The 22,471-nt window shown below is 40.5% G+C and overlaps 1 protein-coding gene and 1 pseudogene across 10 annotated transcripts in view; one reads left to right on the top strand and one right to left on the bottom strand.

Annotated features, from left to right (window-relative positions):
• ADAM22 (ADAM metallopeptidase domain 22) overlaps positions 1-6,466 on the bottom strand; it is a 238,318-nt gene extending 231,852 nt beyond the window's left edge. For 7 of the 10 annotated variants that reach the window (XM_061414358.1, XM_061414361.1, XM_061414360.1 and 4 more), the window contains exons 1-2: positions 5,993-6,466; positions 5,370-5,530 (exon numbers count right to left, since the gene is read on the bottom strand). In XM_061414358.1, coding sequence (XP_061270342.1) covers positions 5,370-5,530; positions 5,993-6,083 — 252 coding nt within the window. In that variant the 5' untranslated portion in view covers positions 6,084-6,466. The remainder of the gene's footprint in view (positions 1-5,369; positions 5,531-5,992) is intronic. The other 3 variants (XM_061414363.1, XM_061414366.1, XM_061414367.1) reach the window with 1 other exon arrangement.
• Positions 6,467-11,278: 4,812 nt separating this feature from the next.
• On the top strand, positions 11,279-12,040 carry LOC133246893 (U4/U6.U5 small nuclear ribonucleoprotein 27 kDa protein-like; annotated as a pseudogene).
• Positions 12,041-22,471: the final 10,431 nt, after the last annotated feature.

Raw genomic sequence — 22,471 nt, 5'->3', positions numbered from 1 at the left:
TAGGTTTAACAAATGCACATTAAGGAAAAAAAAGATGTTTGTCCTATACTCGCAAAATATTTCTAATTCCTAGGAGCCCTTTTTCTCCAGGAAAGCAGTACTGCAGACAATGGATGGTCACGCTGAAGCAGTGTTCCCAAGTGAAACAACCCAATTTTTGGTGCAGCTCATGCATGCTTAGACATATAGATAATTATGCTCATAAAAACAGTGCACAGCTATCTCTTGCCATCCTGTGTCCATCTTGCATTTCCCCATTCATTACTGATTATTAAAACTATAATAAATGGTAGGTCTATGTTCTCGACACTTGACTACTTGAGAGGCTTACAAACCCTTTCCAGGGAATGAAATAGAAAACAAGTAGCCTGTCTATTCACTGACAAAGACTTCTGATAAAAAGAAATTCTGCTACTTGTAGCAAAAGCAATTACTGGCTGCCAAACAAATTATTGAAAATGTATGGGGTGACCACATAGCAAAACAAACCTATCTACCACACAGCAAATAACCTATCTTTGATGCTGCACTAAATCTATCATGCTTGGCTTGCAAAAAAAAGAATAACCAGGAAGGTGCTTGCTCTTTATAATAGCAATTATGTGACCATCAGTTTCAAACCAATAGCAGGACTCCGTAAGTGATACCTTACCTATATGGGTGTTCTGTTAAAATATGTTTTATCCTATTATCTGCAACATACAATTTTTTCAGCACAAGTAATTTTGAGTCAGATGAAAGGAAGACTGCATACTTTGAATATTCCAGTTCTGCGTGCTCTTTTACAGAACTGAAATTACTTCAGTTCAGGAAGACAATCTTGAGGAGAGCAAAGTTACCCACGATCAAATACAATTCTTTTGACTACCATTTCTAGAACTTCATGGCACAATAAGCTTTCAGTATGGGTCAGTCATCTGATTCAGGATGAAAATAAAAGCATACATTCAAGTAACTGGCCATACAGATATGGACTTATACCAACAGAATTAATTATTTCACACCTATCAAATTGCCAGTATTTCCACAGAACTAAAATAAATTTTCCAAAAATATAAAATGTGCAGTTCCATTTTTGGATGAAAACTGAAGTAAGGACACAGTCAAAATAAAATTAGGGTGTTTTATACCATCATAGTTCTTGTGAGCTTTTTCAAACATTAAGTAAAACATTGCTGGTTTCCTTACTCTAGATCAATGACTCTATCTTAGTAGGTAAGAAGCGATTCTTCAGTTAGGTTAGATGACCTATAAGATCTCTTTCATCTTTATAATCATTAAGATTCCATTTAGTTATGTAAACTTGAGTAATTTGTAACTTACTTCTGGGAAAGTGTTAAATTCTGGTAATTAGGGCACCATTTTGCATTAAAGTGATGTCATAAAATTTCTAAATAGTACTCAAGCAGCCTAAGGGAGTTAATGTTATTTAACAAAACTCATTACAGTGCTTGTAGAACATGCAGAACTGTTCTAAGTGCTACATAAATATTAACTCATTTATACTAAGCAGCTAAGTATGCTTAGTAACTAAGTTCTTATGAAGTTTAATGAGTATGTGAATTGGCATTGAACAATGAATTAAAGTGAACAACCACATTCACTCAGCCTTTGAAATTAACATTATTCATTTCTAACAATTAGGGTTATACCATAACAACATGATGGTATAGGTAAGTCTAATAGGTTACCTATACGTAGGTCAGTAACTCTACTTACTGAAATCCTTGAACTGCCTTCAGGAGAAGCCCAAATTCCTCAGCAAGTCATGAAAGTGCTGCAGCATCTATTTTTTGGTTTGTTTCTTCTGTCCCTTAAATCTTAACTATTTGCAGTCAAAAATTCATCTGATTTCACATGTCCATGTACCTGCTGACCCTTCATTTGATATGACCACCCCTTCCCTATAATTTGGTCAGTTCTTACCAACCCTCAAAACACAGTTCAGATAGTGCCTCCCCTTGAGAACCCACGCTGACTGCTCAGCTAGGTTAAGCACTGTCTTCTCTGCTTCCACATCTCTCTGTGATCACCTCCAGAATCACACACAAGGACACAGTGTAACTACCTATCTATTCATTCATCTTTCTACTTGTCTGTAAACTCCTTAAAGGCTAGAACTGAGTCTTTTACCTCTAAATCCCCAGGATCTTACCAAAAAAAAAAAAAAGGTATACAGCATGAAAATTATATAAATGTCTTTTAAATAAACAAATCAGTATATACCTTTGTGAGCTGATAGAAAGCATCCTAATTTTATTAGAAAGGAAATTGCTAAACATATTTATGAGTATAAATTACATCCATCTAATCACCAAAGAAATAACAAGGTCCATATATAATTAACCTATGTTTTTGGATTCAATGAACAGTTCTCAATGAAATAAGAAATGACACATTGCAGGACCACTCCTTAGTTTCCTAACTGGAGGAAGTGTTGGCAGATGGCAACTAAGTCTTTACAACTCCGCCAGATTCAGCCCTACTAGTCAGTGATCACTAACTGTAGCTGAGAAAGATAATAAACTGCTGTAGCTACGTAGATGACCCAGCACCCAACCAAATGCACTATTTGTACCTCACCAGGTGCCAGCATGGAGATAACTGTTTGTCATAATTATTTTGATAACAAGACAGTATCTTCACTCTCATTTCTGACTTGAATGAATAAACTACTCATGCTGTTGTTTAAGCTGCTGCTGCTGCTGCTAAGTCGATTCAATTGTGTCCAACTCTGTGCGACCCCATAGACAGCAGCCCACCAGGCTCCCCTGTCCCTGGGATTCTCAAGGCAAGAACACTGGAGTGGGTTGCCATTTCCTTCTCCGATGCATAAAGTGAAAAGTGAAAGTGAAGTGGCTCAGTCATGTCCAACTCTTCAAGACCCCATGGATTGCAGTCTACCAGGCTCCTCCGTCCATGGGATTTTCCAGGCAAGAGTACTGGAGTGGGGTGCCATTGCCTTCTCTGATCCTATCAATTCATTGCTGTTGCTAAGTCACTTCAGTCGTGTCCGACTCTGTGCGACCCCATAGACCGCAGCCCACCAGGCTCCCCCGTCCCTGGGATTCTCCAGGCAAGAACACTGGAGTGGGTTGCCATTTCCTTCTCCAATGCATGAAAGTGAAAAGTGAAAGTGAAGTCGCTCAGTCGTGTCTGACTCTTAGCGACCCCATGGACTGCAGCCTACCAGTCCCCTCCATCCATGGGATTTGCCTGGCAAGAGTACTGGAGTGGGTTGCCATTGCCTTCTCTGATCCTATCAATTCATTCACACCTCTCCAAAAGTGAGGGCATTTGGTGGTCTTGGTCATTCTTCTCAAATGTGAGGTTTATCCTTGTAGGACGTAGAAGCTGCACAGGCCCCAAGTACCTTCTGCCCCAAGTGGAGAGATCTATGAACCAAAAAAATACCCCACAAAAGTGGTATTCCAGAAATGGGGAGAAAAAGGAGGACTGGCCTGTTGTCCAAGAATAGCAGTCTTTCAGCGACACAGAGAAGGGCAAAGGATACCTAAAGACATCACCAGCATGAGGCAGAAGCTCCGGGAGTCTCCAGGTTCAATCCTGCAGTTTTCTTTTTCTCCATCTCTACTTTCTTCCTCTCTGATTTGTTTTAAAGCACTGTGATTTGTTTTAAAGCAATGTCTATATCAGCAAAAAGTTGGCTTGTGGAAGACTCTACTGGATGAGAGACCCCATATCTTCAATGAATAAATTGTATGGAAAAAAGGAAGAAAAAGGATGAGGGAAACCATGCATTAAAGAGGCTTTAAAAAAACGAATTGCAGTTTATAAACATTATCTGGATCCTGGTTCAAACAAACTTATATATAATATTTACATGTCTATTTTATATACTTATATATAATATATTGACATATTTAATATATATTAGCTATGATAATATCATGATTACATTTTCTAAAAAAATCCTTGTCTTTTAGAGGTGCATAGTTAAATGTTTTTATGAAATGTTTCAAAATAATACAGAAAGGAAAAGAAAATAGGATTATATAAAATAAGATTGGCTATGAGTTGCTAATTGCTGAAGCTCAGAGTTCATTATAATAGTCTGTCTACTTTTGTGTGTGTGTGTGTTTGAAATTTTTTGTAATAAAAGTTGCAAATGAGTGTGAGAATATTCCTCTACAGAAGTAATTCTAACAGTGTCTGATGCTTCTTTAGTTTTACTATGGAAACAAATCATAATGGAAAAGGTATTTACCAAACATTAATTCAAATGATGGGATCCTTCACTAAAATTTGACATATTAAATTTTCTATTATAATTATCTAGTTTATGGATATTATTATAGCACTTTAAATTAATTTATATCATGTTAAGATTTTAACAAAATTAAGTACTTGGCTACAAATAAGGAGCATTTTTCTATTTTTACATATTTTACATATAGTAAATTACTATGATTATCACATCAAGACACATCTTAAAATATTAAGAATATATTTAGACATGTAAAAATATTCAGCCTACTTTAGTGAAGTGTGCAAAATTTTCAACTATATGAACATGTTCTATCTTAATATGTACTTACAGGTGGATAAACTGGTTGCCGGGGTGATACATGTAAATTAAAAAAAAATGCTTACAGAGCCCCAAAATATTTACTTAGATTAAACAGTAAGTTCAAAAATGAATTTTCAAGCATATCTGTGAATATTGACCTAAATATGGTAAATGGTAGTTATATTTTTATTTTAAAACATACTTTATAAATGCCCCCAAAGCCACACTGCCCTAATTACACCAAGAGGACTGCTACCAATAAAGAAAGAAGGGGAGAAGAGGATGTCCTCTTTGTAAGGTGGAGGTGAATGGGTCCATCTCCAATGTCCACAAATTGAGTGAGTTGAGAACCTTGTAGTTCAGCTTAATTTTAAGGTTTAAGTTTAGACAGGGATGTCTACGCTTGTTTTTCCAATTTTCCTACAGTACCAGTCTTGGCTTAAATCACACAAAGCCTTCTCTTTGAGAATTAAAACAACAACAACCACAACAACAATAATGATGATGTAAATCCTGCTCAAATATTATATCCCTTCTTGCCTACACCTGGCTTTTGCTTGGCAGCGGTGAGAGGGTCTCCGCCCCTTCACTTAGGTTGCCGCACACATGGAGGCATCCCGCACAAACACTTCTTGAGCAAAGCCCCTGGCCTGTGACTCTTTGGGGGTTTTGTCCGCCTTTCTCTTCTTTCTTTTGCACAGGGAGCGCCATATATGACTCGCAAGAGAATTCCGCTGCTTTCACCCAAGACACTTCATCTCCAGGGCAACCGAGCAAACGCAGGGTCGGAGTGGGCCGGGCCGCGCGTAGGACCACCCCCCTGGACCGCGCCTCTCACCTGCCCGCTGCTGGGGTCGCCCCGCACCCGCGTGTCCAGCGCGTCGTGCCCAGTTTCGTCTTCTCCACCCGAGCTGTAGATGAGTCGGAGTGGCACGATGCTCTGGCGCTCCAGGAAGCGGTTTTCGTTCCTCCTCTCCAGCTCGGTCAACGAGGCGTCTCCTTCGGGCAGGAAAGAGGGGAAGGAAGAATCAGAGAGAAAAGGAGAAAATAATGACCCTGACGGACACTCGTCCATCCTGCGGCCCGATGGTTCCCCAGGGAAGATCCCACCTCCCCTCCCTCCCAGACCCCATCTGGGAAGGACGCAGAGATACCAGACGCAAAGCCTTGGACCAGCTCATCTGACAGCATCCAAGATCGGGGCCCAAAAGCAGAGCCCCCTCTCCCATCCTCTGCATTCCTCTTCTACTTCCGAAGAAAAACAAGCATTTGACCTAAAGCTTCTAACGTATCCGCGCGCCCCCACAATATATTTTTTGCTTCACTTCTCACCACCCTTCTAAATAAAAAAATCTCCCCGCTAACTCGGGAAATGGGGATGCTCCTTTATCATGCGCTTGAGGGCTGCAAAGATGCCCGGAAAATGGTACCTCCCAGAGCCACAGAGGGCGGCCAACTTACCTGCCGGGCCGCAGCGCGCCGGGGGACAGGTCCCCAGGGTGCAGAGCAGCAAGAAGGGCACGGACACAGCCGTCGCTGCCGCCGCCTGCATGGTGCTGCTGTCGGCCCGCCTCGCCCGAGATGCTCAGCTCCTCATGCCCAGGCAGCCGTGTCCGGATCCCGCGCCCTGCGCCCCGCGCCCGGGGCTAGCCTGGGCCACCCGCTCCCAGCCCCGACCCGAGCTGTGGCGACCCAGGCGCTGCAGCCTCCACCGCGGCGCTGCCTCAGTGCTGCATTGTGCTCCGCGGGCGCTTCCGCTGGTGGGGGGAGCGAGCGAGTGCTGCATTGGGCGGTTGGCTGTAGCTAAGTGGTTTCTAGCGCCTCCCACCTCATCCCCTGGCAGAGGCTCCGGCGGGCGACGAGCGCTCGGCGGGGAGCGAGCGCCTGCTGCAATCGCCCCCCGCACTGGAGCAGGGGCGCGCACACGAGAGTCAGCTGGGAAATGTAGTTCTCTCTCCACGTCCTGCTGTCTCCACGACGGCGCGGACTGTGGCGACCTCGTGACCACGGAGTCATCTACAGCCTGGAAATGGGAGGGAGGAAAAGGGCAAGAGATGCCCTAGATGCGCCACTGCGGGAGCCAGGATTCAGCCACTGCGTCCCCAAAGAACTGCAATGATGTTTCTTTTAGATGTAGTAGTTAAATTATGATCAGGCGATCATACCCTCAAGATTACATGGTAACGTAACTATTCAACAAAAATCGATTGAGGACCCACTGTGTGCACGGCAGTCGACTTAAGAGCAAGGGACACAATGGTGAAGGACAGGGCTATAAGAGGTATCAGCAACTGAGTTAATACCATTTTGTACAATACTGGGATGTTTTCCTCTTTCCATGGAAGAATTTATTTTTACTCCCTGCCTCTGTTGAGGTGGTTTCAGATTCCTTCACCATCGTGGTGTTTTGAAAATACACGCCAATGTGCCAGTGTCCCAGATCAAGTGTGGTATCCAGAATTGAATACAACTTAGACAAGGTTTCACAAACAGAGAGAGATTCTTTTCTCTGTTGTCCTAAATTCTTGTCTAAGAGAACAATCCATCATATTTTGGTAACTGTATCTCACCAAACTTATTGTCGCTCTGAAAAATTTCCCCCAAATCTTCAACTAATGAGACCCTTAAGAATTCTATATATGACATGCAACTGAAGCCTAAATCGGGCTACAAGATTTCAATAGTGCACTCTAGACCTTGATGCAGAAGATTTCACAATACAGTAAAATAAAATTAGAACCCAAGGCCTAGAGAAGCCCTTAACCTTCATTTCCTACATCATGAACCCAAATTCTTACCCCAGTTCTCTCAGTTGGGAGAAATAATTTTACAGTTTTGTAACTACTGTGCTGCTGTAAATATACCCCATAACTTTTAAATTTAAATCTCTTGTTATAAGCAATGCCCTGTGTATGTGTTGTGAGCATTTCTTTAAGGCAGATTATACCAGAACAAGAAATTGCTTGGTTTACGGGGTTTGGCCATTTTTTTTTAGTGTAATAGATGCACACCTTTAAACAATTCCATCTCCCTGGCACAGAACGGACATCATGAGAGGCGAGGTAAGTGAGAAAATTCCTCTGGTACTAAGCTACAGTTTCCCAAGGTGTATTATGGAGTGGGAATAAACTTGTCTTAATAGCAATTTAAAACACAGCATCCCATCCTTTAGGGACAGAATATCTCCTTTGACTCTATTTGAAGGCAGTGCATATGTATATATATAGGATTTTTGCTGTCTTCATTTTCATTTTCTTCCCACCTAGTTATTTAATTAATAACCAATTAATCTGGTTAATTAACACATTTATCACCTCACATATTTATCTCTTGTTTGATGAGAATATTTAAATTTTATTCTTAGCAAATCTCAATTATTTAATACAGTGTTATCAATAGTGGAGAAGGAAATGGCAACCCACTCCAGTAATCTTGCCTGAAAAATTCCATGGACAGAGGAGCCTGGCAGGCTACAGTCCTTGGAGTTGCAAAGAGTCTGGCATGACTGAGCAACTATCACTATCAACTATAGTCACTATTTTTACATTAGATTCTTAGATATTATTCATTTTATAGCTGAGAGTTTGCCTGCTTTTACTAACCTCTCTCTATCTCCCCCATTCCCAGTGCTCAGTTCCCACTTTACTACTCTCTATTTCTATAATTTTGACTTTTTTTGGGTTAAATTCCACATATAAGGAATACCATGCACTATTTGTCTTTCTCTGTCTGACTTATTACACTTATTAAAATATCTGCAAGATCCATTCACAAGTAGCAGGATTTCCTTCTTTCTTAGGGCTGAATAACATTTCTTCATATATGGAAATGAAAACATGACGATCCAAAACTTATGCGATGCACCAAAAGTCGTTCTAAGAGGGAAGTTGATAGCAATAAAAGCTTACCTCAGGGAACATGAAAAATCTCAAATAAATAACCCAACCTTGCAACTGAAGCAACTAGAGAAAGAAGAACAAACAAAACTCAAAGTTAGTAGAAGGAAAGAAATCATAAAGATCTGAGCAGAATTAAATAAAATAGAGGCCAAAAAATATAGAAAAAAATCAATAAAACTAAAAGCTGGTTCTTTGGAAAGATACAAAATTGATAAGCCCTTAGCCAGATTTATCAAGAAAAAAAAAAAAGGGAGAGGGCTCACATCAATACAATCAGAATACAAAGGATCATAAGAGTCTACCACAAGTAACTATACACGAATAAAATGAGCATTATAGAAGAAATGGACACGTTCTTAGAAAGGTACAATCTCCCAACACTGAATCAGGAAGAAATAGAAACTATGAGCAAACCAATCACCAGTACTGAAATTGAATCAGTAACTTAAAAACTCCCAATAAACAAACATTCAGGACTAACTGACTTCACAGGCAAATTCTACCAAACATTTAGAGAAGAGTTAATACTTATTATTCTGAAACTGTTCCCAAAAAATGTAGAGAAAGGAATACCTTCAAACTCATTCTGTGAGGCACCATCACCCGGATACCAAAGTAAGACAAAAATACCACACAAAAAATTATAGGCCAATATCACTAATGAACATATAGATGCAAAAATTATCAAAAAATACCAGTAAACTGAGTGCAATAATACATTAAAAGGACCATATACCAAGATCAAGTGGAATTTACCCTAGGGATGCAAAAATTTTTCAATATCTGCAAATCAGTGTGATACACTACACTAACAAATTGAAGAATAAAAACCATATGATCATCTCAATAGATGCAGAAAAAGCTTTTGACAAAATTCAATATAATTTATGATTTTAAAAAAACTCTCCAGAAAGTAGGCATAGAGGAAACCTACCCCAGCATAATAAAGGCCATATATGACAAACCAACAGCTAACATCATACTCAAAGGTAAAGAACTGAAAGCATTTCCTCTAAGATCAGGAACAAGACAAGGATACCCACTCTCACTACTTTTATTCAACATAGTTTTGGAAGTCCTAGACACAGAAATAGCCAGAACAATCTTGAGAAAAAAGAACAGAGCTGGAGGAGTCATGCTTTCTGATTTCAGGCTATACTACAAATTACAGTAATTAAGACAGAATGGTACTGGCACAAAAACAGAAATATAGATCAGTGGAACAGGATAGAAAGCCAAGAGATAAACCCATGCACCTATGGTCACCTGATCTATGACAAAGGAGGCAGCAATATACAATGGGAAAAAGACAGTCTAAAATAACTAGTGCTGGGAAAACTGGACAGTTAGATGTAAAAGAATAAAATTAGAATATTCTTTAACACCATATACAAAAATAAGTTCAAAATGGATTTTAGACCTAAATGTAAGACTGAATACTGTAAAACTCCTAGAGGAAAACAGAAAGAACACTGACATAAATCGCAGCGATATATTTTTGGATCTACCTCCTAAAGTAATGAAAATAAAACAAAAATAAACAAATGGGACCTAATTAAAAGCTTTTTCACAGCAAGATCAGATCAGATCAGATCAGTCACTCAGTCGTGTCCAGCTCTTTGCGACCCCATGAATCGCAGCACGCCAGGCCTCCCTATTGATCACCAACTCCCGGAGTTCACTCAGACTCACGTCCATTGAGTCAGTGATGCCATCCAACCATCTCATCCCCTTCTCCTCCTGCCCCCAATCCCTCCCAGCATCAGAGTCTTTTCCAACGAGTCAACTCTTCACATGAGGTGGCCAAAGTACCGGAGTTTCAGCTTTAGCATCATTCCTTCCAAAGAAATCCCAGGGCTGATCTCCTTCAGAATGGACTGGTTGGATCTCCTTGCAGTTAAAGGGACTCTCAAGAGTCTTCTCCAACACCACAGTTCAAAAGCACCAATTCTTCAGTGCTCAGCCTTCTTCACAGTCCAACTGTCACATCCATACGTGACCACAGGAAAAACCATAGCCTTGACTAGACGGACCTTTGTTGGCAAAGTAATGTCTCTGCTTTTGAATATGCTATCTAGGTTGGTCATAACTTTCCTTCCAAGGAGTAAGCGTCTTTTAATTTCATGGTTGCAGTCACCATCAGTAGTGATTTTGGAGCCCAGAAAAATAAAGTCTGACAATGTTTCCACTGTTTCCCCATCTATTTCCCATGAAGTGGTGGGACCGGATGCCATGATCTTCGTTTTCTGAATGTTGAGCTTTAAGCCAACTTTTTCACTCTCCATTTTCACTTTCATCAAGAGGCTTTTGAGTTCCTCTTCATTTTCTGCCATAAGGGTGGTGTCATCTGCATATCTGAGGTTATTGATATTTCTCCTGGCAATCTTGATTCCAGTTTGTGTTTCTTCCAGTCCAGCGTTTCTCATGATGTACTCTGCATATAAGTTAAATAAACAGGGTGACAATATACAGCCTTGATGTACTCCTTTTCCTATTTGGAACCAGTCTGTTGTTCCATGTCCAGTTCTAACTGTTGCTTCCTGACCTGCATACAGATTTCTCAAGAGGCAGGTCAGGTGGTCTGGTGTACCCATCTCTTGAAGAATTTTCCACAGTTTATTGTGATCCACACAGTCAAAGGCTTTGGCATAGTCAATAAAGCAGAAATAGATGTTTTTCTAGAACTCTCTTGCTTTTTCTATGATCCAGCAGATGTTGGCAATTTGACCTCTGGTTCCTCTGCCTTTTCTAAAACCAGCTTGAACATCAGGAAGTTCACGGTTCAAATATTGCTGAAGCCTAGGAAACCATAAACAAAATGAAAAGACAACCTACAGAATAGGGAGAAATAATGCAACCCACAAGGGATTAATCTCCAAAATATACAAACAGCTTATACAATCAATATTAAAAAAACAAATAATGCAATCCAGAAATGGGCAGGAGATCGAAATAGACCTTTCTTCAAAGAAGACATACAGATGGCCTACTGGCATATGTAGAAATGCTCAAGGTCACTGATTATTAAAGAAATGCAAATCAAAACTACAATGAGGTATAACCTCCCTTCAGTCAGAATGACTATCAGCAAGATGACTACAAAGAGGACTTGTATTGGAGGAGGATTCAAAATGGGTCTCAGCTGCAGCGGTTCCCCACGGATGGAGCAGATGGAGCGTAGGCGGTCCGGGTCCACATCTGGGAAAGATGAACCCAGGCGCCTAGAAAGGTCCCAGTCTGGGGAGTGAGATAGAAGCAGCCGCTCTCCTTCCCGCACAGAAGGCGGTCCAGGTCCAGGTCCCCAAGAAGACATAGATCCACATCTCCTGCCCCTTCTCGACTGAAAGAAAGAAGAGATGAGAAGAAGAAAGAAACAAAAGAAACAAAGAGCAAAGAACATCAGATAACTGAGGAAGACTTAGAAGGCAACATAGAGGAAGAAATAGAAATGAAGTTAATGGGATTTGCCTCCTTTGACTCCACAAAAGGGAAAAAGGTGGATGGCTCTGTAAATGCCTATTCCATAAATGTGTCGCAGAAGAGAAAGTATAGGCAGTACATGAATTGAAAAGGTGGATTCAACAGACCTTTGGGTTTCAGTTCTCACTGAAGTGTTGAAGAATGATTTTTTTTTTTTCCCTCATCTTGATCAGACGGAGAAGGCAGATGGCAACCCACTCCAGTACTCTTGCCTGGAAACTCCCATGGACAGAGGAGCCTGGTAGGCTGCAGTCCATGAGGTCTCGAAAAGTCAGACACGACTGAGCGACTTCACTTTCACTTTTCACTTTCATACTTTGGAGAAGGAAATGGCAGCCCACTCCAGCGTTCTTGCCTGGAGAATCCCAGGGACAGAGGAGCCTGGTAGGCTGCCATCTATGGGGTCGCACAGAGTCAGACACGACTGAAGCGATTTAGCAGCAGCAACATCTTGAGCAGAACAGTGGATTTTGTATTTAACATGCATCAAAAGCAGGCTCACAGTCTTTCCTCCTTGTAAAGTAAGAAAATTTTATTATGACGTGTGTAGTTAGTTCACTTCAGATCAGATCAGATCAGATCAGTCGCTCAGTTGTGTCCAACTCTTTGCAACCCCATGAATCGCAGCACGCCAGGCCTCCTTGTCCAATACCAACTCCCGGAGTTCACTCAGACTCACGTCCATTGAGTCAGTGATGCCATCCAGCCATCTCATCTTCTGTCGTCCCCTTCTCCTCTTGCCCCCAATCCCTCCCAGCATCAGAGTCTTTTCCAATGAGTCAACTCTCTTCGCATGAGGTGGCCAAAGTACTGGAGTTTCAGCTTTAGCATCATTCCTTCCAAAGAAATCCCAGGGCTGATCTCCTTCAGAATGGACTGGTTGGATCTTGCAGTCCAAGGGACTCTCAAGAGTCTTCTCCAACACCACAGTTCAAAAGCACCAATTCTTCAGTGCTCAGCCTTCTTCACAGTCCAACTGTCACATCCATACATGACCACAGGAAAAACCATAGCCTTGACCAGACGGACCTTTGTTGGCAAAGTAATGTCTCTGCTTTTGAATATGCTATCTAGGTTGGTCATAACTTTCCTTCCAAGGAGTTAGCGTCTCTGCCTCAAAAAAAAAAAAAAAAAAGAAGTTAAATATTACATTTTTTTCCTTTAGGAAATATCATTTGGGGCAGTCATCAACCCCATTTTTTTGTACTTATTCCTAGGGAAACTGTATATGATTTTTTCTTGGATGCTCTTTATGACTTTTTAAAACACATGAAAGTAATTTGGAAGTAAGTTTCTCAAGTAAAGCAATAATTTCTACTCTTTTGTATTTGATATTTTTATAACTAAAAAAAAAGGATCTCTCTACACATTTTCTTTTTTCATACATAGATTTAGATATCATGATTCTTCATAGTTTAAAAATTAGAATATTGAAAAAATACAACTGGATTTTTTATGTCTTCTATGTTTTTTGCCCCCCTGCACCCATACCATATTTCCCCAGTTGAAAAGCAATACATGTTTATTATTAAATAAAAACACACCTTGGGAGAAATCAGAAGTTAGGGGGGAAAAGCCAAAAATCACCTGTAATCTACCCCCAAAATGTTAATTTTGGGTATACATATTTCCATTTAGATACAAATTTCCATTTCCTATGGATATGTATTTCTTGCCCCTAGCCAAAGAGATCAGATGCTACTTTCTTTGCTAATCCTTATTCTCCTGTGTACTGTGAACATCTGTTAAATGCTCTTATAAATTGTTTGGAAACTTAAAAAAAAAAAGTCTACAAAGAAAAAATTTTGAAGGAAAATTTAGGAACATTAGGGAACCCTCTTACAGTGTTGGTGATAATATAAATTGATATAACCGCTATGGAAAACATTAGGGAGGTTCCTTAAAAAAAACTAAAAATTGAACTACCATATGATCCAGCAATCCCACTCCTGACCATATATTTGAAGAAAGTTCTAATTGGAAGAGATACATGCACCCCAGCATTCACTGCACCACTATTTACAATAGCCAAGACATAGAAGCAACCTAAATGTCCATGAGAAGAAGAATGGATAAAGATGTGGTACATGTATACAGTGGAATATCACTCAGCCATCAAAAAGAATGAAATAATAACCACTTGCAGCAACATGGACGGACCTAGAGATTTTCATACTAAGTGAAGTAAGTCTTGTGGAATCTAAAAAGTGACATACATGAACTAATTTACAAAACAGAAATAGAGCCTGTTTTGTAGAAACAGATGTAGAAAGCAAACTTACATTTACCACAGGCAAAGAGGGGAAGGGATAAACTGAGAGGTTGGGATGACATTTACACGTTACTATACGTAAAACAGATAACTGATAAAGACATATTGTATACGATGAGGAACTCTCCTCAATACTCTGTACTGACAAGAATCTAAAGAGTGAATATATGTATATGTAAAACTGATTCACTTTGCTGTACAGTGGAAACTAAGACAACATTGTAAATCAACTATAATAAAAAATTTTTAAAAAGAAAAGAAGATGTGGTACACACACACTCACACACACAGTGGAATATTAGCCATAAAAAGAATGAAATAATGCCATTTGCAGCAACACGGATGGATCTATATATTATTAATGTCATGCTAAGTGAACTAAGCCAGACAAAGACAAATATGATATCATTTACATATCATTAAAAAGTGATACAAATGATCTTATTTACAAAACAGAAATACACTAACAGACATAGAAACAAACTTATGGTTACCAAAGGGGCTTCTGGAGGGGTGAATAAATTAGGAGTTTGGGATTAACATATACATGCTACTTTGTATAAAATAAACAAGATACTGTATAATATAGGGAACTATATTGAATATCTTATAATAAACTATAATAGAAAAGAATCTGAAAGAGAATATACACATATGCAACTATATATATATATATTACTGTATAAACTGTTTCAGACAGAACAACAGACTGTCTTTTTGCTTTCACCTTCATGAACAAACTTTTTTCACTAAAAAGACACATGTACACCCGTGGCTGATTCATGTCAATGTATGGCAAAAACCACCACAATATTTTAAAGTAATTAGCCTCTATTTAAAATTAGTTAATTTTAAAAATTAGAAAAGAACTGTCTACATTTCACTCTATCATCTCCCACCCTTCCTTACTCCACTTATTCTGGATGCTGCTTCCATCACACCCAAAAAGGTTGCATTAATATCATAATGTGCATAATGTGCTCTAGACAGGCAACTGTGCTGTGCTCTGCTCAGTCTCTTTGCAACCCCATGGACTGTAGCCCTCCAGGCTTCTCTGCTCTTGGGATTATCCTGGCAAGAATACTGGAGTGGTTTGCCATTTCCTCCTCCAGGGGACCTCCTTTCCAAAGTAGGGGAAATTTGAGCTGACTCCTGAGGATGGGAGTTGGATAAGTAGAGATGGCAGGAAGGAGGGCTGATGCTGCATTAGCAGTTGTGTGATGGTGAAGGAAAGGCCAAAGGCACTGCAGAGATGTCAGCAATTTAGCTGCTGAACCAGCTAAATTTGTTTCAACTGCCTCAGTTGAGTTTTCTATTATTTTTAGTAAAATGCATTTTGAACTCTAGAGAATTCAGTACCACAATGGAGTACTAAAAACAAGAGACTTTAAAATACAGAATTGGCTATTTAGAAGTGTTAGGATAGTGGGCAGTGAGGACCTACAACTTTTCTATGTTGGTGATAACAGTGGAAAAATTGGTCGAATTATCATCTGCTGTGTTTGGGGACTAAGAAAACACAACTGTAACAAGGCTATAGTTTTAGGAGATATGTTTGGAAAATCCCAGGTTTTTCATGTATGTTGCTTACTTCTTATTGAAAATAAAAAGATGGAAAAAGATATATAATCAAAATAAAATTGGTATAGCTTTTGTTAATAACAAATAAAATAGACTTTAAACCAAAAAAAAAAAAAATCCTCTAGAAATGGATTTACTTCATTTGGACATATAGCTTAATGCACCAAATGTAACAATTATAATACCAGGGCTTCCCTAGTGGCTTAGTCAGTAAAGAGTTTGCCTGCAGTGCAGGAGACCCAGGTTTGATCCCTGGATCAAGAAAATCCCCTGAAGAAGGGAGTGGCAGACCACCCCAGTATCCTTGAGTGGAAAATCCCAGGGACAGAGGAACCTGGTGGGCTGCAGTCCATAGGGTCACAAAGAGTCAGGCATGACTGAGCGACTAACACTTTCACTTTCATAACAATTCTAAACTTGTATTGCTGCTACTTGCCTAAAACAACTTTAGCATTCAAAATGTGTAAAGCAAAAAGTGAAGGAAGTGATTAGGTGAAAAGTGGAAGGGGAACATTTATGGGTCAGGTTGGCAAAAACTAAACTCAGAGATCAATGTTAACATTACAGAGACATCCAAACCTCATATGTACATTACTACCACCTATGAGATATTCTTGCTAAAATTTTGAACCTCAATCTGATCAAGGCTCTAGATCATGGGAAATACAGAGTACAAAGGAACAAACTAAGACTAACCACAAGAAGGTAATCAGTGAAACTCACAATATGGAAAAAATACAGGACAAAGGGGCCCAGTGTCTTCAATAAATACATTTAAAGGGGAGAAAAAGGATAAATGCACAGATTAAAATAGGTTTAGGACATTGCCTTAGGTTCAGTCATGTCTGACTCTTTGCAACCCCCTTGGAATTCTCCAGGCCAGAATACTGGAGAGAGTAGCCGTTCCCTTCTCCAGGGGATCTTCCCAAACCAGGGATCGAACCTAGGTCTCCCACAATGCAGGCAGATTCTTTATCAGCTGAGCCACCCGGGAAGCCCTGTCTTAGGCTGGTTCCACCCAAAAGTGAGTCTTTCATGTGGGAGTGAGAACCTAGAGATTAAGGAAATGAAAAGAGAAAGAGTGAGGACAGGCTATGGATGAGGAAATCATTCAATCCTATGGGAGCTTTGGAGATGCCATATGAACTGCATCTCATAAATACTGTAGGGGAGAAAGAGGGACATATTTATTGGCTCACATTCTCCACTGGCCAAAGTTTGGTCCCAAGGGCATTAACTTGCCCTTCTAGGTTTTGCCCGTGCATGAACAACAAGAAATTTCCTACACTAAAATAGCTCTGAGAACATTAGCTCTTCCAGGCAAACTTGTGCTTTGGTTTTGATGACTTAGCTCAGGGAGGAGAACTGAGGTCAAAGTCTAAGGTAATGCCTAATAGGAGACCCTCTCACATTAAGCTGGGATCCCAAAGGTCTCAGAGTAAGGCTGAATGAAGTATTTCCAAAATCTCTCCTTCATCCACAGAGGACTACAGAGAAAATGGCCTTGGTACTGAGCTGAGTTGAGAGATGGGGCAAGAAGGGAAATTGTTTTTGTTTTTAATATTTATTAATGTATTTGGCTGTGACAGGTCTAAGCTTCAGCCTATGAACTCTTAGTTGCAGCATGTGTGATCTAGTTGCCTAGAGCAGGGATCAAACCCCAGCCCTCTGCCTTGGGAGCTCAAAGCCTTAGCCACTGGACCACCAGGGAAGTCCTAGAAAATGCGTTCTTAGGTATACAGCACCATGTTATGTGGGCCTTATAGGAATTTTCAGGCAAGGCTGTCTCCAGAAGTCAAGAATTCAGAACATAGCATCATTGGTGAGAAACTCTTTTGAAAAGAACTTCTTCTGAGTGTAATAGCCAGTGAAGTCCTCAGACATCACCGACTCAATGGACATGAGTTTGAAAAAACTCCAGGAGTTGGTGATGGATATGGAGGCCTGGCGTGCTGCAGTCCATGGGGTTGCAAAGAGTCGGACACGACTGAGGGACTGAACTGAACTGAACTGAAGTCTTCAAATTCATGTATGAATTTATAGAAGATAGGGGCTAGAAGATTATATTAAATGACATTTTTTGGTAAACAAAACAATCCAGAAAGATATTCTACAAGAAAACTGACTTTGTTTTTTCCAGCAAATAAATGGCATAACAAATCAGCATGGGAGAAAGGGAACTATTTAAAATTACAAAAGACTTGTTATATATTATGTGTTGCCTTGCTTTAGTCATGTTCAACTCTTTGTGACCCTGTGGACTGTAGCCCACCAAGCTCCTCTGTCCATTGGATTCTTCAGGCAAGAATACTGGAGTGGGTTCCCATGCCCTCCTCCAGGGAATCTTCCCAACCCAAGGATTGAACCTGTGTCTCTTACATCTCCTGCATTAGCAGGCGGATTCTTCACCACTAGCACCACCTGGGAAGCTCTGTTCTGCTGCTGCTAAGTCACTTCAGTCGTGTCCAACTCTGTGTGACCCCATAGACGGCAGTCCACCAGGCTCCCCGTCCCTGGGATTCTTAGTGGGTTGCTATTTCCTTCTCCAATGCATGAAAGTGAAAAGTGAAAGTGAAGTCGCTCAGTCATGTCCAACCCTCAGTGACCCCATGGACTGCAGCTTTCCAGGCTCATCTGTGCATGGGATTTTCCAGGCAAGAGTACTGGGTGGGGTGCCATTGCCTTCTCTGGGGAAGCCCTGTTAAGTACATATAAACTGAATACAAAGTATTGACCTTACCTGGATTCTAATTAGAACAAAATTAAGGAAATTTGAATGGAAGTTGGATAGTAGATGATATTAGGGAATTCTTGCTTAATTTATTATGTATTATAATGATATTATAGATCTTTTAAAACTTATTTGTTAAAGATAGATGCCAAAGCATTTATGAGTATGAAAAGATATGACACCTGGCATTTTGCTCTAAAACACTTTAACATATATCAGGAGGGACATAGGTAAAGTGTTTATTCACAAACTGATCCTTGTACACAGAGGGCAAGGAGAGACTAAAGAAAGAGGCAGACCACTCCAGATTGGTAGGCGGCAGGTTTAATAAACAAGGGAAGTTATTTACAAGGGCTTGTCTTCGGTGACCACAGGACAGGCAGATCTCCACATTAGCCTTATAGAATCTTATATTTTATACGCAGACCTTAAGTAGGTTCAGTCACATATACTATTCAGATGGTCTCAACAACTCTCTCAAGGCTGCAGCCTTGAAGCAGGAATGGTGGGTAGAATTATACATTCCAAGTTACAGGGTGTAACTGAACAGGACCCTATGGGGCTTTCCCAGGACAGGCCCTTCCCGCATATCCTCTGCTTCAGCTCCTCTCTGAAGTATTGACACCTAGATAACACTATCTAATGCATGTTCTGGGGCTTTCCAGATGGCTCTAGTGGTAAAGAACCCACCTGCCAATGCAGGAGACATAAGAGACGTGAGTTTGATCCCGGGGTAGGGAAGATCCCTTGCAGGAGGACATGGCAACCCAATCCAGTGTTCTTGCCTGAAGAATTCCATGGACAGAGAAGCCTGGTGGGCTACAGTCCATGGGATCACAGCGTCGGACACTACTGAGGTAACTTAGCCCACACACATGCACACAAACACCTTCCTGAGTTGTTTTTTACAGATGTGGAAACTCCTCACTAAGTGGAGGATGGTAAGTACCTGATAATCATGAGCACATAGCTCCCAGACCTACTGGCACCTAAGGACTGATACCACCATGTTCCTTACCATCAATCAGTGAATCATGCACAAGTTGATCACATAAGCTTCAGACAACACCCTACACCCACCTGGCCTTTAAAAATGCTTTGCTGAAACCCTTTGGGGATTTCGAATTTTGGGGGGATGTGAGCCATCTGTCTCCTTGCATGGCCCTGCAACAAACCTTCTCTGTTCCAAACTTCTCTGTTCCAACATGTTGTTTTGCTTGGACTCACTGTGAGCCTGGTGCAGGAACTTGTGCTGACAAGGGGAGAGGGTGAGTAGTCTCCAGGCCAGCAGAACAGGCATTATAAATAAAAATTCTCAGTCCCTTCCCAGACTTTCTAAATCACAAACTCTGAGGATGGGGCCAACACTCTAACAAGTCCTCTAGGTGATTTTAATGTATATTAAAATTAAAAAAAGATTGTCCTAGAGAAACTTTTTTTAAGGATATATATATATATATAACTTCCTTTGTGGCTCAGTGATAAAAAATCTGCCTGTCAATGCAGGAGACGCGAGTTTGATCCCTGGGTTGGGAAGATCCCCTGGAGAAGGAAATGGCAACCCACTCCAATATTTTTGCCTGGGAAATCCCATGACAGAGAAGCCTGGCAGGCTACAGTCCATGGGGTCGAAAAGTCAGACACGACTTCGAGACTAAACAACAATATATGTATTTATATATTTATATTTTGTTTATAGGTTTATTGACATATAACTTATATATGATAAAATTGTTTTAAGTGTCCCCTCGGGAAACATTTGCACCAGGAGAGATGTACCTTGGACATTCCCCATTCTTTCCTTTTCTGAGAGCTTTTTAATTGTAGGGCTTCCCTGGTGGCTCAGACAGTAGAGTCCGCCTGCAGTGCGGGAGAACCAGCTTCGATTCCTGGGTTGGGAAGATCCCCTGGAGAAGGAAAGGGCAATCTACTCCCACTATTCTATCATGCTAGCTATTATATAGGATATTTTGGGACAGGGAGAAGTGACTTTCTTGTCCTTTAGCTATTGACTGCCGAACCTTTAAGAATGAATGATAGTGGGAATTCCCTGGCAGTCCAGTGTTAGGGCTTTGTGCTTCCACTGCAGGGGGTAAGGATTCTATATCAGGGAACTAAAACCCTGTATGACATGTCCAAAAAACTCCAAAAAAAAAAAACAAAAAAAAGGAAGAAAAAAGAGCGAATGACAGAGAAGACTTCAGTAGCTGGCTGAGACTTTGGGGTTGCCTTCCTTAGGGGTCTGATGAATACATTTAATGTAAAATGCCTGCATTTGGGAGAAGGGGGTACATGGGTATTAAGCAATTCAAGGGGTGAGCTGGGCAGACTCTATAAATTGACTAACCAAACACACTTTTCTAGAAAATTCTCTTCGTGACCACCTCATCACAGACCCTGGGAAACATTAGTTCTGGATTTGCTTTCCCAGCCTCCTTTATACACGAGGGATAGCCATATGAATAGGTCTGGTCAATACTACATAAGTGAAAAATGTTTAGAGGGGCTTCCAGGAAAACTCTTTCTTACTTGATAAAAGGAATATCAGGTATTGGTTGCCTCCTTTCTTTCTTCTTTGAATTTGGATATAATTTCAGCAGTTCTTGCAGCTATGGGGAAAATGCCCTGAGCAAATGCCAGCAATCACTTACCCCAACAATTCTTCAGAGTAACAAAGACAAAACCCTTATGTTTAATTAAGCTTCTGTTAGATTATTGTTATTTTCAGAAAAAAACTTATATTAACTTATACTACTACTACTAAGTTGCTTCAGTCGTGTCTGACTCTATGCAACCCCATAGACGACAGCCCACCAGGCTCCCCCGTCCCTGGGATTCTCCAGGCAAGAACACAGGAGTGGGTTGCCATTTCCTTCTCCAATGCATGAAAGTGAAAAGTGAAAGTGAAGTCGCTCAGTCGTGTCTGACTCTTAGCGACCCCATGGACTGCAGCCTTCCAGGCTCCTCCATCCATGGGATTTTCCGGGCAAGAGTATTGGAGTGGGGTGCCATTGCCTTCTCCAATACATCACTGCAAAATGCTGATATTTCCTATCTCATTTTATGAGAACTAAATATGTAAAATGTCTAATACTTGCCAAGGCAAGCTTCTCTCTCTCATGTCCCTCTGTCCATCATATTTCCTGGATCAATTTGGATACCTTTGGGGATAAATTATAGTTCAATTATACTTTAAAAAATTAAACCAGAGGTCAAAACCATATATAATATTCTAATTAGCAAAGGTATCAGTTTTCTCCAAGGATATGATAATATTTTGCATTTTGTTCTGTAGTTTTATTTGTCATTCCTAATATTCTTGTTGACTTCTTTGATCAGAGAGTTTACTGCTCCAGCAGCTTCCTGTAAGGATTCAGGATTGCACTAAGCCTATTTTAATTATTTCCCTCTAGATGCATTAAATTGTACTTGACTGCGCAGACACTCCCTTGCCACTTTTTCTGTAAGTTCACATAGCCTAGCACTTTATGTTATTTATCTTTGCTAGTTTAGCTGCTGCCTAAAAGCAGAGCTAGGAGTTCAAAACAAGATAAAAGGCAGCAGCAGCCCACAGGTGTGTTGAGCAGTGCTCCTTCCCCTAAAATAGCCCCATTTCAGGATCACTCCTTGACCTGAGGGTTGAAAGCTTTTTAACTTTAAAATGTGTTTATAATGTGGCTGGGAGAGACTTCAGAGTTTATTGGTTAAGATTGAGTTGGGAGCGAACACTGGTAGAAGGGTTATTAACAAAGAGCAGTGAAGGTGTCATTGTTGGGATTGAGACTCAACAATGGGTCTCAAAAATAAAAGACTTTATTTTTGAAATAAAGTATTAAAGTTCAACAATATTTTTTTAAACTGGATTTTCCCTCCCTGACGATTTATAGAAGGTGCTCAACCCGATTCCCTGGTAGCTCAGCTGATAAAGAATCCGCCTGCAACGCGGAAGACCTGGGTTCGATCCCTGGTTGGAAAGA

The sequence above is a fragment of the Bos javanicus genome, chromosome 4 (assembly GCF_032452875.1).
Source record: "Bos javanicus breed banteng chromosome 4, ARS-OSU_banteng_1.0, whole genome shotgun sequence".
NCBI classification, from domain to species: Eukaryota; Metazoa; Chordata; class Mammalia; order Artiodactyla; family Bovidae; genus Bos; species Bos javanicus.
This window is presented reverse-complemented; position numbering and strand designations above follow the sequence as displayed.